This window comes from Hipposideros armiger, unplaced genomic scaffold (assembly GCF_001890085.2).
Source record: "Hipposideros armiger isolate ML-2016 unplaced genomic scaffold, ASM189008v1 scaffold_1153, whole genome shotgun sequence".
NCBI classification, from domain to species: domain Eukaryota; kingdom Metazoa; phylum Chordata; class Mammalia; order Chiroptera; family Hipposideridae; genus Hipposideros; species Hipposideros armiger.
The window spans coordinates 413,199-430,228 of record NW_017732503.1 but is presented as its reverse complement, the minus strand read 5'-3'; the positions used below and the strand labels follow the sequence as shown (position 1 = coordinate 430,228).

The window sequence follows — 17,030 nt, the reverse complement described above, 5'->3', positions numbered from 1 at the left end:
CTTGATTTTAAAAGCCATTAAGTGACTCTTTCCTGAATAAAGGCAAGAAGCCTTCAGTGTGTGTGCAAATGATTTTTCCACTAAGCTAATCTTCCTAAAGTCTGTCTACTTTTGTCACTACCTTCCCGCAGTCCACCTCTCTGAAAGATCACTTCTAATGCCACTCTGATTACCCAATGCAACCCATGCCAGGGCTTGCGGTATTTTATTCAGTTGGCATAGACTCCCTTTCCACATCAATTCAAACATTTTTAATGAGAAATATCTTAGATTTGTCTTTTTATTTTAAGACTAATATATATAAGAACAGCATAACATGAAAAGTTTAAGTTTCCTTCTCTATTGCCTCGCTGGTCCCCTCTTTCCAAAGATATTCACTGTTCACAGCTCCTTCTGTCAGAAAGTGTGTTGTTCTGTGCCTGTGCAAACACACAGAAACAAAGCCGTCAATTCAAATCCACCTTTGCTTTGAGCTGTTTCACAGATGAATTCTCTTCTCCTATTAATTCCTGTAACATTAATAAGTATACTGTTGTGTGCAGGCTTGTTTCTATTTCTCAGCTAGTTTCATCTCCTTTGTAACACTGTCTCCTTTTATATCTGATAGCACTTAGCATGGTGCTGGGCGCACAGTTTAAGCTATGAAAACACCTGTCCAATAATGTTTGACATTCTGAATTATAAGCACAATTCACTTCCTTTTCCTGCTGCCATGGAAGAACGTATTCACACACAAACAATGCCGACTCAGACATCTCTTGATGGCCTACTCTTAACTGGGAGGATGGAAATGGTTATTGTTGTTATCAGTAGCTGGGCTCTGATCCAGAAATCATTTCCGGAGAAATACACTGAACTTCATTTTTAGCTCTGAATGACATATACTACATTTTTGTTTTCTTATTTAAAATAGATGGGTCTTCCGATAAAATATAGCTATGGGTAGAAAACAATAGATAATTTTATCTTCTATCATATTATTGGAAAGGAACAAAGAAAACAACTTCTGTCAGAAAGCAAGGAAGTACAAAAACTAAAGGGGCCATGTGAAAGGGACAGAGGAACTGGGTAGAAAAATTAGCAGGACAATGTGGGACAATGTGAGCACCAAAAAGAATAATGATGGGAACAGATGACAGAACATTGAATAAAAAAGAATCCATGGGTCTATAATGACACTCCAAAAAAACAGGCGGAGAAGAGGGAGCAGGAAAGAGAAAGCTCTTCTTTATCGAATGCCAGCTAGTTAAGAGAATCACGTTTTGTGACCACCTATGTAATAATTCCTCTAGGGAAGGTCAACCCCAATAAATACTAAAACCTGTACGCAAAGGCGCTGCAGAACAGGATACTCACTGGGTCTCAAACACCGCTTACTAATTACAAGGACAGAGGCAGAGCTCATGCAAATGGTCAAACTGAGCACCCCCATCATGGGGCAAACTGACAGCATGTGCCTCCTGGCATCTCTCATGGAGTATTCTCACCAGAAATGTTTCACCTCAATCTAAGCGCTGAGGACAATGAGACAAGTACAGACTGCAGGACGTTATCCAAAACAACTGGCTTGGACTCTGCAAAACGGAAATGCCACAAAAGATAAAAAAGTCAAGGGGGTAGCAGTGACGGGTGATGGTGGCCCAGATTTAAGGAGACCAAAGAAACATGACACAGTTGACCTGTATGGGAGGAGGGAGACGGAGGAGCATGAAGGGGGAGTATGGGTTCATTTGTATTGGACTGTATTTTACACCAATGGAGCACATTAGTACATCACTGATAACACGTCGGGGATGAATATTGGTATTGTGGATATGCAAGAGAATGTGCTTGTTCTTACAAGACACATGCTGAAAAATTTAGGGATAACATATCTTATGTGAGCAGCACATGTTTAAAAGGTCCAGGAAAAAATATACAGAGAGTGATAGCGACAAAGAAAGAGGGTGTGCAGATGAGGGAGATGGAGCAAATGTGGGAAATACTAACAACTGGTCAAGCAGAGTGGAGGGGTATGGATTATTAGTATTTTATTTTTTCACTTTTATTTTGTAGTTTTGTCTCTCTCTTGCTTGTACACCAAATCTTTTCACTTATATGACAGCAGTGAGATCTGATCACTTTGGGACTCAAAGGAGAGGTAAAACCGGGCAGTTTTAAATAAGAATACAGGAACCAACTCACACAAATGGCAAAAGGCACGAACAAAACTTGTCAGGGCACCTGACAGCATCCGCAAGCAGGTATCCCTTTAAAAATGGGGAATTACACAGGGATTTTAATGGTAGCCAACAGTGTAACTAAATAAATGGAACTGAAAAGATAACTACATGGTGAGAGTGTTGTGAGTACTGAGTAGGTGGATTCACAAATCTGAAATCTGCAAATAATGATCAACTGCATATGAAATACATAATTATTTTCAAACCTACACAGCATACATTTCCCCCCAGTAAATTACAACCTCTTTTTCAACTCTGAAAGCGCTTCCTAGAGTTGCAATTCACAATTTATAATTATATGCCAATTTATTTGCTTGCCTTTTTTTACCAATTGTTTCTCTCACTATCCTGTCAGCCCCACAGGAAAAATTCCGTTTTATCTTGTCATCCTGCACTCCGCATCTGCTGTGTGGCTTCCAGTAGGTTTGGGGGAGAGAAAGATGACCAGAGTGAGCAGTTCCAAGACCAAGAATAACCAGTAGCTTTGAGAGAGAGAAATTTGGAGGAATGGCCAGGAAAGGTGCCGAGGAGGGGCATATTTGGGGACAAGGGGCAAACACAACCACAGCCCAGGGTCACGGCTGGGAGGAGTGGCCAGCAGCAAGGCAGACGGAGAAAGCTGAGCTTGAAGGGATTCAGTGAGGGTCATAAGGCAGAATCTTAGGAGATTCGTTTGGTTGCGATGTATAGTACAGGCAGAAGGGAGAAGAAACTATATGATTCCCACCTGGCACCTCTGAATGCCAAAGGGTTCTGGATCTGAGAAAGGGGCAAAGTAAAGGCCCACATCCATCCTGTTCATTTGAAAGCAGGGTTTCCATCGTTTCTCCAGAAAGCCTGATGGAGATAACATGCTGAGCTACAGCAACGTGGAACAATGCAATTCTACTGTCCACCTTTTTGGTTTTAGTTGGCATTCTACAAACTTGTGGTGGTGGCCATGCAAATGGTGTCACACTGCTCAGGGCACTGAACTGGAATCAGTGCAGCTGTGCGGGAGGCCGGGGCTCTGCATTCATAGTCCCCGGGCTGGAATCCCGCCTCTGCCGTTTGACTGACTGTGCAATCCTGGGCTGCTTATGAAGCCCCCTACGCTTAGGTTTCCTCATCATAAAGTGGGAATGGAACAGTACCTGCCTTATAGAAAGGTAATTTATGTAAATAAGGTAAATTATAGAAAGGCCAGAATGCTGCCTGGTATACGGTAAACACTCAATAAATACTTATTGACAACTATAAATGTTTTTGATTACTAAAAATGGCAAAACAGCTGGCTTGGTAGACAAAGCTTTCTCAAAACCTGAGATTCATAGGAAAAAACAGTGAAATGGGTACTGGTGGTAAAAGGCTTGAGAACCACTTGATGAAGGCAAGACTACCAGCTGGGAGATTACTAGTCCTGGGTTAAGACAAGATTTCGAACTAAGTAGGTGGCGCTGGAGATGGAAAGAATACGAGAGGTATAAAGAGACACCAGACAGGAAGAATAAACAGGAGGTGAGGATCAATCAATAAATAGAAATGTTGGGTGCAATGGTTAATTTTACGTGTCTGCTTCACTGAGCCACAGGGTGCCCATCTATTTGGTCAAACATTATTTTGGGTGTGTCTGTGAGTGTTTTTGGATGAGATTAACATTGAAATTGGTAGACTAAATAAAGCAGATTGTCCTCCCTAATATGGGTGAGTCTCCTCCAATCAGCTGAAGGCCTGAATAGAACAAAAAGCCTGACCCTACCCTGAGTAAAAGAGAATTCTTCCGGACTGACGACCTTAAAAGGAACATCAGCTATTTTTTCTGCTTTTGAACTCAAACTGACATAACAGCTCTTCCTGGGACTTGAGCCTGCTGGCCTTTGGGCTGGAATTAAACCATCAGCTCTCTTGGTTTTCAGGCCTTCAGACTCAGACTGGAACTAAACCACTGGCAGAACCTGGGACTTGCCAACCTCCATTACTGCGTGAGCCAGTTCTCATAACAAATCAATTTCTCTCTCTCTCCCTCTCTTTACACACACACACACACACACACACACACACACGCACGCACACACCCTCCTGCAGGTTCTGTTTCTGTGGAGACCCCTAATTAATACACTGGGCAAGGGAGGACTCAAGTACAATCTAAAGGTTCAACCATGAGTGACGGGGGGACGAGGGTACAATTAACAGACGTTTGGATGCAAGGAGGTATAGCATGCTTTGAGAGAAAAATTATGAGTTTGGCTTTGGTCACAGCAAATGGGACAGTGGGATATTCAATTAGATAAATCCTGGAAGTAGGAAAATGCATGAACAGATGGGGTAAAGTAAAGTATGTGAACATCACATATTTAAAATGTGGTCTCACTCAAAGGGCTCAAATAAATCTTTGGTAATTCACTGCCAAATTTAAGCCTAGAGTAGTAGCGGCATTCTATCTTTTTGCAGGTTTATTTTCATTCTCAGTTTTAATACTATACTATAACAGTCCAATATAAAATAGACTACATACGAAGTAGTATAAAATATTTACTAGGCTGGAACAGAAACAGTAAATTAACTTCATTCTTAACTACTATAAAAATGATAATTACAACTAAAAACAACAAAAAACTAGGAAGTAGCTGTAAGTCAAAGACTCCACCAGAGGCCTTCGGTTAGGTTTAAGAGGTGACAAGCACCTGGCATTGGATATAAACACACGTGCATCTCGGGAGGAGTATTCAAAGCTTAGATTCACAAGGGGTCTGTGACTCCAAAAGTAATTAGGTATAAAACAGCTTTTCTCATTTTATTCCTTTTAAATATGGCCATAGGAATAACAAGATTTCATCTAATGTCATAGCATAGGAGTAACCCAGTAGTAGAACATTAAAAACAAACACATACCCTCTCCTCCCAATCGGGTGTGTGTAAAATCTCCATATGCTGCGAATAAATTTTGGCCTGTCAAGTCTTTTCCCAGGAATCAACCCTAAATGAAGAGCTAGACAAGTGAACAAAGATATATTATGCACAAGGATGTTCGTCAGAGCATGTTTTAAAGCAGCAAACACTGAAAGGTATCTAAAGGTCCAACAACAGGGGACAGCAAAATGGTGACAGGGGTGCCTTCTGTGGCACCCTGCATGTTCATTTAAAAATGATGCATGCATATTTCAACTGCCTTAAAAATGTTAATTTTAATTAGAAAATCATAAAGTTTAGCTGTCAATGATTAGTAGGATCCCAATTAATGAAAATATACATTCATATGTATCTATTTACAGAAGCAACATTCTGGAAGGAAATACATGAAAATAACAGTATTTCATGATAGAAGAATTATGAGTTATTATTTTGCCCCCTCAAAATTATTATAACTATGAATTATACATGTAATAAAAAAAGCAATACTTATGTTGAACCAACCCTCCCAATGCCCACAAAATCCCTAATCATTCACCAACATTATATCCCTCTCTAGCTCTGATCCTCTCTCCTTGTCAGGCAAAACACTGCAACTGCTTCACAAGAGCCCTCCATCCCCTCAGTGCCTGCATTTACAAGAACAAATCACTAAAGCCATTCAGCATCTAGTACCTGAAAGACTTATTCTAGTTCACAGTTCCTTGTGACTGAGAAAGACACACCAATGTCAAAAATGAATGAGGGGGGTGATCGGGGGAGGGATGTGTGTGACAGTGAATGCTAAAAGAGAGCCAAGACTTATTTTTATAATTAGGAATATATCTAGAAGGTTAAACTTTCCACAGCCATAATATAAGGATCAATGTTAGTTATTACCATTTTGCTGATGCTTGTTAACCACCTATAAACATTTTGAGCCCAAAGTGATGACAAAGCACCTCCTTCTCTGGCAGAAACTCTGATAGAGCACACTGTGATGACTTTATGCCACTGTCATGGTAGGTGCTGAGATTTCCCCCTGGTTTTATCAAATGCGGCAGATTTATATGCGGCATGTATAAATTGTTTATTATTATTTTTAGGTTGAAGAGGTAAGTAAAGAGTTATGAATGGGGGAAACCTACTCGAAGGTAATCCGCTTCTAGAACAGAATACTGTAAATCACCACTCCATTGGAACAGAGTTCATAAACCTGCAGTGACACCGCAGCCATGAGGGACGCCGACAGGACTGCAGGGTGCATCTGTAGCTCCAGGCTGCATACTTCAGAAATGGCACTCCTGGGTCCACACATGACGAGGATGACAGGCTGTGGAAAGGAACTCCTGGCCATGCCCAAAATGGGCTCTGGAGACCCACTCACTGATTACTGCCTACCTGGAAGCCACAGGCTGGAAGTTGATCTAAAGGGTAACAAGTGAAAATGTGCTGCAAACCTATGCACACTCAATGCTGGGAAAGCACGCTGAACCATGGGCTGCTCCTGTGTGGCGAGCACCATCGGAAGAACAGCAATTTTCAGGAAGCCCAGAAAAAGAAAAAGCTGAGAAAAGGGCATTTCCAAACCCTGGAGTGAGAGCAAGCCCTGCCATCTCAGAACAACGATCCCAGAACAATGATCCCAGTTCACGAACCCCTCCATTCTTTTTGCTTTGGTGTCAAGTTCACACAGCTGCCCCTCATCCTGTTTTGCAAAGGTAGAGGCCCGAGGGAGAAAGCCTCTCTTCCCAAGCTCTGATCACCTGGCGATGCTGACACTCTGGACCTGGAGAACTATGCAGAGTGGGGACCACACCACGTCACAAAGCACCTGGACCAAAGGACTCTCCCTCACCTCACAGACACTGTGCTGTCTGCCACCCACATAAGACACACACCCAAATCACTCTCATGCTCACAGTCAAAACGCTGACTCCTATAGTAATGTTAAAGCACTGGGAAATTTACATTATGCATTCACACTTCTCATGTTAGTTATGTATGGCTTTTAAAAAAATGGGCTTTTGATGATTTTCAGAAATAATAATTTTACCCCTTCCCCATCTCCCCAGAATATATCAATAAAACAGTATGGTATTACTTCAGTGACCTACAAGGCTTGCACCGAATAGTTAATTTTACTCCTTGTGTTAGAAGACAAAAACAGTAACTTCCCCAAATGATGTGGAACCAGGCTACATAGCAACTCCTTTACTCAATTTACTCCTTTAGTCAATAAATCCACTTTCTAATTATATTGAAAGACATAGTTGCCTTTGGCCCTGATTACATTAAAAATACCAGAAGTATCTTTGCTTTAATGTGCATTCTAGAAACATGAGTCCCCAAGTGAATTTGATCCATTAATAACATCTCTTTAACTACTGTCTAATGACTTTTTGCTGACATGTAATAGAATATTTTATGGCTGTTTTCAACCATCTGTCCTTCTTTCTTTCAATATGCATTTGCCAGAGATGTAATGAAATTTCTTGTGCTTTGTGCCATTACACATTTGTTAATACCAAACACAGCAATTAAACACGTCAACAGTGTCACACACACTGTATAGGGAGCTGTGCTCTGGGCATTGCTCAAGGACCTGGAACCTTCCGTCTGCAATTCTCTTAGGCTCCTCTGAACTGGCCAAGGTCCCGACCTGGGCAGCAGCACATTCAGGTGTGTGCCTGAGATGTGCAGGGCAAATGAACCATGAGGTTTGATCAGTCCTAGAACAAGAACAACTAGTAGCATTAAAGCTGCCATAGAGTTAAATATAATGTTTAAAACTGCAATCCTTTCCTTTTAAATTAATGGTAACTATAGTAACACGTTTGAAATTCCACTCAATTATGTTACTGGAGAGCAGCTGAATGCAAGAATAATCAATAATACATATGTCATATTTCAAACTTTTTTTCATTTACAAATTTACTATCTACTAAGTGTCTATTATGGGCTAGTCACCTTTTATGGCCAATTTCTCTTGAGTGTAGGGCTCATGTTTAAATACATATGCAAAAAAGAAATTCATCTGAGAAAGGAGTATATCTTAAAGTAATGAACCACTTTTCAAATTATGTAACCTGCTTTCAGAGTTGCTTTCAACAGAATTTTCCTGGAGCTAATGGACCAGTTCCTGGCAGCACTGGTTGCTGGGGAATAAGAGGCCCTGTGAGGTGACACTGGAAGTCACAGACTGCAGGATCAATTCCAAGGCCTGGGTAAACCAGGGTCCACGGGGGAGGATCTTGGTGACCACGAAAGTCATTTCTGGTCCGAGATCCAGGGCTCTGGAGAAGAGAACTGTGAGCCAGGACGCACACTGGAGAAAGCCACCGCCTCCCTTCCGTGCTCTGTGGTTAGACCTGATGTTTGCAACAGGTTCTTCAGAAGTGTTCCTGGCTGCTTCCTCCTCCTCCTCTTCCTCTTCCTCCTTTTCCTTCTCTCTCTCTCTCTCTCTCTCTCTGTCTCTCTCTCTCTCTGTCTCTTTTGTAAGTTAGGGTAAAGGGGGAATAAAGTGTCTCCCACTAGCAGCTGCTGTGTGTAGATCTTACAATGCAACTTTACAGGAAGCAATGAACGTTCTACATAATGTTGAAAAATTATTAAAATTTCACCTCCATTATGAGAAATGCCATTAATCTCACCCCTCCAGGACATCTGCCACAGTACTAATGAGTGTCACCTTTAAAAAATAAAGATTGGGGCCGGCCGAGTGGCGCGATGGTTAAGAGCTGGGTTGGGACACCAGAGGGCCCCAGTTCGGATCCCACATATGAGGGCCAGTGACACTGCCCTCTACAGCTAAGATGCTGAACAACAGCTCAACCTGGAGCTGGGCTGCCGTGAGTCACCGGTGATGGCATAGGCTGCAGCCCCTGTGGCAGTGGGTTGCCATGGGCTACCACCGTATGTAACCAGCAGCCAGCGTGAGCGGCCAGCAGCCGCAGTGAGCAGCCGTCCAGAAGCCAGCGACTGATCTGCCTCGCCTCGCCTGGGGAAGAGCGCAATGATGGTGCCAACTTGGGCCAGTGAAACAACGTCCTCCACAACTAGACTGAAGAACAAAAGGACGGCAACTTGTCTGTTCCCCTTCCCCCAATTCCCCAGCACTGTTCCCATCCCCCAATTCCCCAATAAAAATCTTTTAAAAAATAAATAAAGATTGTAGGGTTCAATCAACGATTGAACTAAGTGGCTCGGTTAGTTAAGAGCTTGCTTAAGAGTGTGAGATCTGAGCAACAGGGTTGCCGGTTCGATTCCCATGTGGGCCGGTGAGCTGTGCCCAAGGTGAGCTGCCAACGGGTAGCAGGATGGCTCAGCTGGTGAGAGCACGTGCTCCTAACAACAAAGGTGCCTGTTCGAGATGGTGGGCTATGCCCACCCACAAAAAAAAAAAAAATCAATGGTTGTGCTTAAAATGAAGATTATATACATGTCGCCCCCTGCTGGCTTCACCCAGAGGTGATAATGAGTAGAGCCTGAGGGACATATATTACACAGGGAAGTTTTCACAAAGACTCAACTTACAAAAATGAAAAGGAAGACCATTCAGTGTGCTTCATCCTGTTTGGTGTCACTGGGACATTTCTTCTCAGAAGGAGGGGCTATTTAGACCTAGTTAATGATTAGTTCAAGAATAGTAGGAAGGGGCTGGCCGATTAGCTCAGTTGGTTAAGAACTCGAGCTCTAAGCAACAGGGTCGCTGGTTTGATTCCCACATGGGCCAGTGAGCTGTGCCCGAGCTGAGCTGCCTCTGAGCTGGTGAGAGTGTGTGCTCTTAGCAGGAAGGTTGCTGGTTGGACTTCCGCATGGGATGGTGGGCTGCGCCCCCCTCTTAACTAAGATTGAACACGGCACCTTGAGCTGATCAGCTGTGAGCTGCCAATGGGCGGCCGCATGGCTCAGTGTGCAACAAGGTTGCTGGTTCGACTCCTGCATGGGACGGTGGGCTTGCCCCCCTCCTGCCCCCCCCCCAACTAGATTGAAAGTAGTGACTGGACTTGGAGCTGAGCTTGCGCCCTCCACAACTAAGACTGAAGGACAACAACTTGACTTGGAGCTGATGGGTCCTGGAAAAACACAATGTTCCTCTTCCCCAATTCCCCAACACTGTTCCCCTCCCCAATTCCCCAATAAAAATCTTAAAAAAAAGGAAAAAAGGAATAGTAGGAAGGAAAATAAAGCTTTAAATTTCTTAAATCTTTTCTTGGTCTTTCTTTCCTATAATTTTTATTCTGTATTTACAGTTATATTTGGCATTGTAGGGCCTCCAATATTAAATTGAGGCAAATATATAAATATGTATTATCCGTCTCCTCTTTTAAACAGATATCATGCTTTGGACAAACTGAAATTCTACAAAATATTGAGAAGAGTTGAGAATATAAAATACAAGCCAATCCTTCAATGTTATACAGCTAATTATGAAAGCTCTGCTTCTTAGCCAGTTCGGCTTCAGAGGCATCATACTCATAATTAATGCACTAAAATGCTGCGATTCATGTGCTAATTACAGCTGAAGGAAGGATGCCTTCTATTGATTGAGGACCTAGATTCTTGGCTGGAGGCTTTGAAAATATTCAAGGAAGCAGTATTTAAAGGAGGGGCATCCCAGACCTCAGTGTGGAGATTTCCATGGCTCTATGTAAACGTGCTATCTTAACTACTGCCGTGTTTTATGAGTTCTGGGCCTTGGGAGAGGGGTTCAGAGCCAGTGCACAGGTAACAGCATAAACCTGGGCCCCAGGAGGACCAGGAGGTCAAAAAACCGTGCAGCCAGAAAATGTGTTTGACTGGCCCACCACATGGTTTTAAAACAATGTGAGTCAACATGTAAAAGTCCAATTTCACATCAAATTGGGAAATTCTAGAAACACAGACTTCATTCCAACTTTTAATGGGAACAAATGGCTGTCCCTTAAAATGTACAAAAGCTTTCCAGTAAACCACAGCTCCTTCCACTTAAATGTTTTAAATATACTTATTCACCCTTCTCTTTCCTGCCTGACCTACTGATTTAAAAAGTAATGGGATGCAGGTGATGGTCCTAGGCCCTTCTTGAACAAATAATGTTGGGGGAAAAAAGTAAGAGAATTATAATTAGAATATAATAAGATAATTATAATTCTCCTGAGGATTGCGGGACAAAAGGCTACTGCAATACCAAGGAGAAGGGATTTGTGTTTTTTAAATTAAAAAAAATATTTTTCAATTACAGTTGACATATAGTATTAGTTTCAGTAATTAGACATATAATTTATGAAGTGATCGCCCCCATGTCTAGTACCCACCTGGCACCATACAAAGTTATTATAATATTATTGACTATTCCCTATGCTGTGGTTGTTTTAGAATATGGCCACAAATGTTGTGACACTCCTACCATTGAGAATTGGGGGATCTGGGGTGGGGGTTCCCATGTCATCTCATCTCTGGAATAGAGCCTGTGGCTGCTTTGATCAATAGAATACGGCAGAAATGATGCCATGTGACTTTCAGGCTAGGTCATAAAAGGCCACGCGCTGGTGCCTTATCCTCTGAACACTTTGCTCTATATTTACGACCAGTGTAAGAAGTCTGAGGCTGTGATGACGTCAGCAAGCCCAAGCCCCGTGGACAGGCCACAAGCAGATGTGTGTTCAGCAGTCACAGCTGGTGCCAGCTTAGGCATCAGGCCGGTGTGAGGAAGCCTCCAAGTGCTCCCCGCTCCCAGCCAGCTGAGTGACTCCCAGCAGTTCAGTCTTCCCAGCTGAGGCTAACATCAGGGGTCAGAGACAAGCCACTCCCACTGTGCACCTTCAGAATTCCTGATCCACAGAGTCTGTACAATAAAAATGGTGGTTGTTCTACACTGTTAAGTGGTAGCAGCAGATTGTTGGAGCAGGGCCTAGGGAATACTAAGAAAATATTTCAAATGGCTTCTTTTGTGCCACAAGTGCTTCTGTCTGTTAGCCTTTGCTGGGTGCTAAGACTTATCCAAAGTTTTCACATTGCATACTCCACAGTCTGCAGTCTGTTTCTCTCCCTCAGGAGCCAATGGGAAAGTTTTCATAGTTTTCACCTGATAAGTAGTGTGGTTTATAAATACTTGCTGGCTGTCCTGTGCCTGAGGGCTAAGGCAACAAAAGATGTTTGCTCGGACAGATCTGCCTCTGAAAATGAAGTTTCCATCTTCATCTTGGAGACAAGGATAATGTCAGCTGATAACCTGTTTCATAGTGGTATAAAGTTTTGGCAACTATGTCAGCTTTCCAAAAGTGGGAGAATGTAACGTTATCTGTACTGACATGTAGGCAGAGAGGCATTACTTCTGAAACCTGTTGAGTATTTACCCAAGTTGCCCATCACATAATTACATACAAGCAGTGTTCTACATAGGAATATGTTTCTCTAATGATCTAAATGGCATATTTCAGAAGCACTCATTTTGCTTTGAGTTGGTTGGCTCCTTGAAAATATCTCAAATATCCCCTACTGTATAAATGTTATAAATGTGTGTAAAACATGAGAATGGCCATATAAAGGGAAAATACGGAAAAGGGCTACTACAATTGTGCCTTTAATAACTGAAGAAGGACTATCAAGATCTCCCACTTCTTTGTGTGGTAAGAGAGCTGTGCTCTTGACAGATGTGACCACTTCTGAAATGTTTGGTTTGGCAGCAAAAATCACAGGTGATTTTATAAACTTCTCAACTTTACATTTCCCTGCTAGTTACAGTATCTTCTTAAGGCTTTCCTTAAATGGCATGGTTGATATATTCTTAAGGATCTCAAAAAGACATTTTCCATTACAATGATAGTCAGGAATAATTGTGTCCTTGCTTTGAACTAAATTTCCTGACCACAAACCCAACCTGTGTCTTCAGGATGACTTCTTTCTGAGCACCGCCTGCCTCTTTAAGGGCACAATTCAATGATACACAAGCTCACTGGTGCCAACACAGTCATCATCCCAGTGCCGCATACTTAATTTACCTTTAGATCCAAACTCCCATGTTGCCTTGCTATGACATGTTGTTTCTTTCCTACTGCTCCAGCTTGAGGAATACTTTTTTTTCTTCAATCTTTTTAACTCTAGCTGTCACATGTGTCCTTATAGCCCAGGTTATTTCAGTGACTAGCAAAAAAATATAGTCCAGCTAGAGTCTTAATGTGCTCTAACTTATCTTCTTTGAATGGTTTGAGGGGCTAAAGAACAAGTTATCACACTGTAGCAGTATCTGTTTCTTATTATTGCAAATAAGTCAGGTCAAATGCATTAGTAGAGAGATAAGAAGTGATTATTGGGAAATGAAGATAGTTTTCAAGAAACACACTAAACCTCGCACCTCCTTTAAGAGCGTCATTTTGGGAGATAATGAATTCCAGGGATGGCATCTTTGCTTCAAACACCTCTGAAAACCACTCCTCACCCTGGGCTCCCGCTGTACCCACAGATGCCACCACTTTTCACTAGGTATTTGTTTGTGAGAATGTCTGTCTTCCCCTGAGACTGTCAGCAGCTTAACGGTAAGGACTGATATTGTCCTATCATCTCCTATTCCTAGTGTCCAGCAGAACACTTTGCAACACAGTAGGTGCTTAGTATTTACTGAATGAATAACCCATATATTCTTTTATATTCTTTTGCATATTGTCTGTGTTGGCCAAGTTTCATTATTCATTATTCCTTTACCTTTTGGAAATAGTTTAAAGATTCAGAGTCAAGTATACAGAAAGAGGCCATGATATTGCTCAATTTCCTTACGTGCACTGGAACTAACCCTGAGGGCGATTCTGAAAAGGACATTTATTGGAGTCAACAGGCAGGCCCTCAACATGAATAATTTGAAGAGCAGCACTTGAATGTATAGAAATTCTCACATGGTCCTTAAAAATCACTGTGAATAATTCCTAAGCATAACTTCTGTTTTTGGAAAATAAAGCTTTTAAAACTAAACTCTGTTTTCTGCAAGAGTGTATGAGTATGGAAATAAATATTCAAAAATAATTTATATCACTGTTTTTTAGATGGATATTTAAATATGGCTAGACTTCATGTTTTGGCAATCTGTGATATTCTAAAAGGGACTGAAAAAACGGTTAGCCTTTCTATCTTGGCTTCTTGTTCCATATCCTCCTGTTTCTCTATATCACAGCCTGAAGCAAAGCACCAGTCCAGGCAAGACTAGAAAGAGACTACCTTGTTCTTTCCCTGGTTCCCATATTCTGGTGGCAGTAATTCTGTGTGGAGGTATAAACGATCCTTTCCCTAACACCTATGGAGTTCAGGACTGTGGAGAAATGCGACAATGGGGAAGGCGTTAAAAGACCACCTGGACCAACTAAGAAGAGAGTGATGACAACATACGAGGTCTGACAATTAAGTTCGTGAACTCATCCTAGAAAAAGTGCTACATACCTCATTGCTGAATATCACTAGGGTCACCTTCATAGTACTCCCCTTGGGAAGCTATGCACCAATGCCAGCGCCTAGTCCACCCTTCAAAGCAATTTTGGAACTCTTTTTCTGGAATGGCCATCAGAGCTGTTGTCATATTACCCTTGATGTCCTGAATGTCATCAACATGTCTTCCTTTCAAGATTTCCTTTATCTTCGGGTAAAGAAAGAGGTCATTGGGGTCCAGATCAGGTAAGTAGGGAGGGTGTTCCAATAGTTATTTGTTTACTGGCTCAAAACCCCCTCACAGACAGTGCCGTGTGAGCTGGTGCATTGTCGTGATGCAAGAGCCATGAATTGTTGGTGAAAAGTTCAGGTTGTCTTTTCCATGCAGCCTTTTCAGCACTTCCAAATAGTAAACTTGGTTAACTGTTTGCCCAGTTGGTATAAATTCATAATGAATAATCCCTCTGATATCAAAAAAGGTTAGCAACATTGTTGCAACAAGTTTGCAAACTTGATTGTCAAACCATGTAAGGTTGGAAGTATGATATGCTGAGGATAAGCAGCACTGCAAAGTGTTAGAAGCAGGCGGCCTAGGACCTAGGTGATACTGTTACCCTGATTCAGGGCTGAAGCTGTGCCTCCCTCTACACCCACCATTATTTACTGAATATTTAATTTATTAAACACTAACTTAATCCAAATGAATGTATTACAAAGCTCATCTATTTAGAATTTCTTCTCTTTAAAAAAATGATGTATAGGGCCAGCCAAGTGGCTCAGTTGGTTAAGAGTTAGCGTAAGAGCACAAGCTCTGAGCAACAGGGCTGCTGGTTCGATTCCCACATGGGCCAGTGATGCTGCGCCTGAGCTGAGCTGCCAACAGGTGGCAGGATGAGTCAGCTGGTGAGAGCACGTGCTCCTAACAACAAGACTGCCTGTTCGATGGTGGGCTATGCTCTCCCGCAACTAAGACTGAACTCAGCACCTTGAGCTGAGCTGCCGCCCGGATGGCTCAGTGGATAAAGCATGCACTCTTAACAAGGCTGCCAGGTTCGACTCCCATGTGGGATGGTGGCTACGCCCACCCACAACTAAGATTGTAACACAGTACCTTGGGCTTAGAGGCCACAAGCTGCCAACGGGCAGCCAGATGGCGACTGGCACCCTCCACAACCAGGACTGAAGAACAACTTGGCTGGTCCCCTACCCCAATTCCCCAACACTGTTCCCCTCCCCCAGTCCCCCAATTAAAAAAAAAAAAGCTAAAAAACTGATGTACAACCTATATAGTAAAGTGCACACATCATCAGCGAATCCAACTATCTTCACAACAGCTGAAAGCAAGTTGTCTCTTTTCTGACAACTTCCAGAAGGGAAAAGTGAGTGAATTCACTTTTAGCATTAATATCAATCACTTCGAGAATGGAAGAAAAAACCTACACAAATTTAATCAGCAACGTTATTGTCAGTAAAGTCTAAAGAAACTGAAAATCAGGAAAAAAGCTTTGATTTTTTAAAAAAGATCATGTACTAGAGATTTTATGTAGTTTCTGTAAAACGACAGGAACAGGAAAACCAACACTGGGCACCTCAAAGCAAGTTGCATTCTGCACTTGGTAAAAGTGGTCTTGAAAGTGACCTTCAGAGCCCAATTGGTCTCATCAGCCACGGCCTCTTAACCACTATGACTGTCTCAGTCACTCGGATGGCTGTAACGGAACACCACAGACGTGTGGCTTCTAAACCACAGACATTTCTCACAGCTCTGGAGGCTGGAAGTCCAAGACCAGGGTGCCAGCGTGGCTGGGTTCTGTGTCCTCACATGGCAGGAAGCAGGGGGAGGGCGGGGAGAGAGAGAGAGAGTGAGAGAGACAGGGAGAGAGAGGAGGCAAACTCTCTGGCGACTCTGACAAGGGCACTAATCCCACTCACAAGGATGCCACCCTTGTGACCTCATTACCCTAATTACCTACCTCCTGAAGGCCCCACCTTCTAATATCATCACATTAGGAATTGGGGGTTCCATATATAAATTTTGGGGGGACACATATTTAGTTCATAACAGACATGGAGCACCATTTTTTAACTCCCATTGAGACAGCTCTTCAGTAATCCACTCCAGTGTCTAACAGCACCCCAGTGGCTGCAGACATTATTTATGCTCAGCTAATTCTACCTAACTTCCTGCTGGACTCACCTTTTGATATTTTAATTTCCAGGGCTCTGCCTGTCTAGTGCTCAGGCAGAATCCTGAAAAGTAAAATGGTGAAATAACATGTCTGTGACCTGCTCTCTAGGCTTCTACTGATGATACCTACACAATCCCCTTGGAAACAGAGGCACCAGCACATTCTCAGTTAGGACACGTGTATATAGGTACACAGGAAGGCCTGTCCTTGTGTGCACGTGGGCTCAGTGCTTCTGGAAGCAGGGGCTGTCCGGTAATCCTCCCTCTTCTCACACCACACCACACCACACACACACACACACACACACACACACACACACACACACACACACACCCAATACTTAACTCCAAATATC

The 17,030-nt window shown here is 42.6% G+C and overlaps 1 protein-coding gene across 5 annotated transcripts in view; it reads right to left on the bottom strand.

Annotated features, from left to right (window-relative positions):
- LYRM4 (LYR motif containing 4) overlaps positions 1-17,030 on the bottom strand; it is a 159,774-nt gene that overhangs the window by 54,959 nt on the left and 87,785 nt on the right. Inside the window, exon 3 of one of the 5 annotated variants that reach the window (XM_019632565.1) lies at positions 360-419. The exons of the other annotated variants lie outside the window; for them this stretch is intronic. Within the exon in view, the coding sequence (XP_019488110.1) occupies positions 375-419 (45 nt within the window). The 3' untranslated portion in view covers positions 360-374. Of the gene's footprint in view, positions 1-359; positions 420-17,030 lie in introns of those variants that run through there. 5 annotated transcript variants of the gene reach the window in all.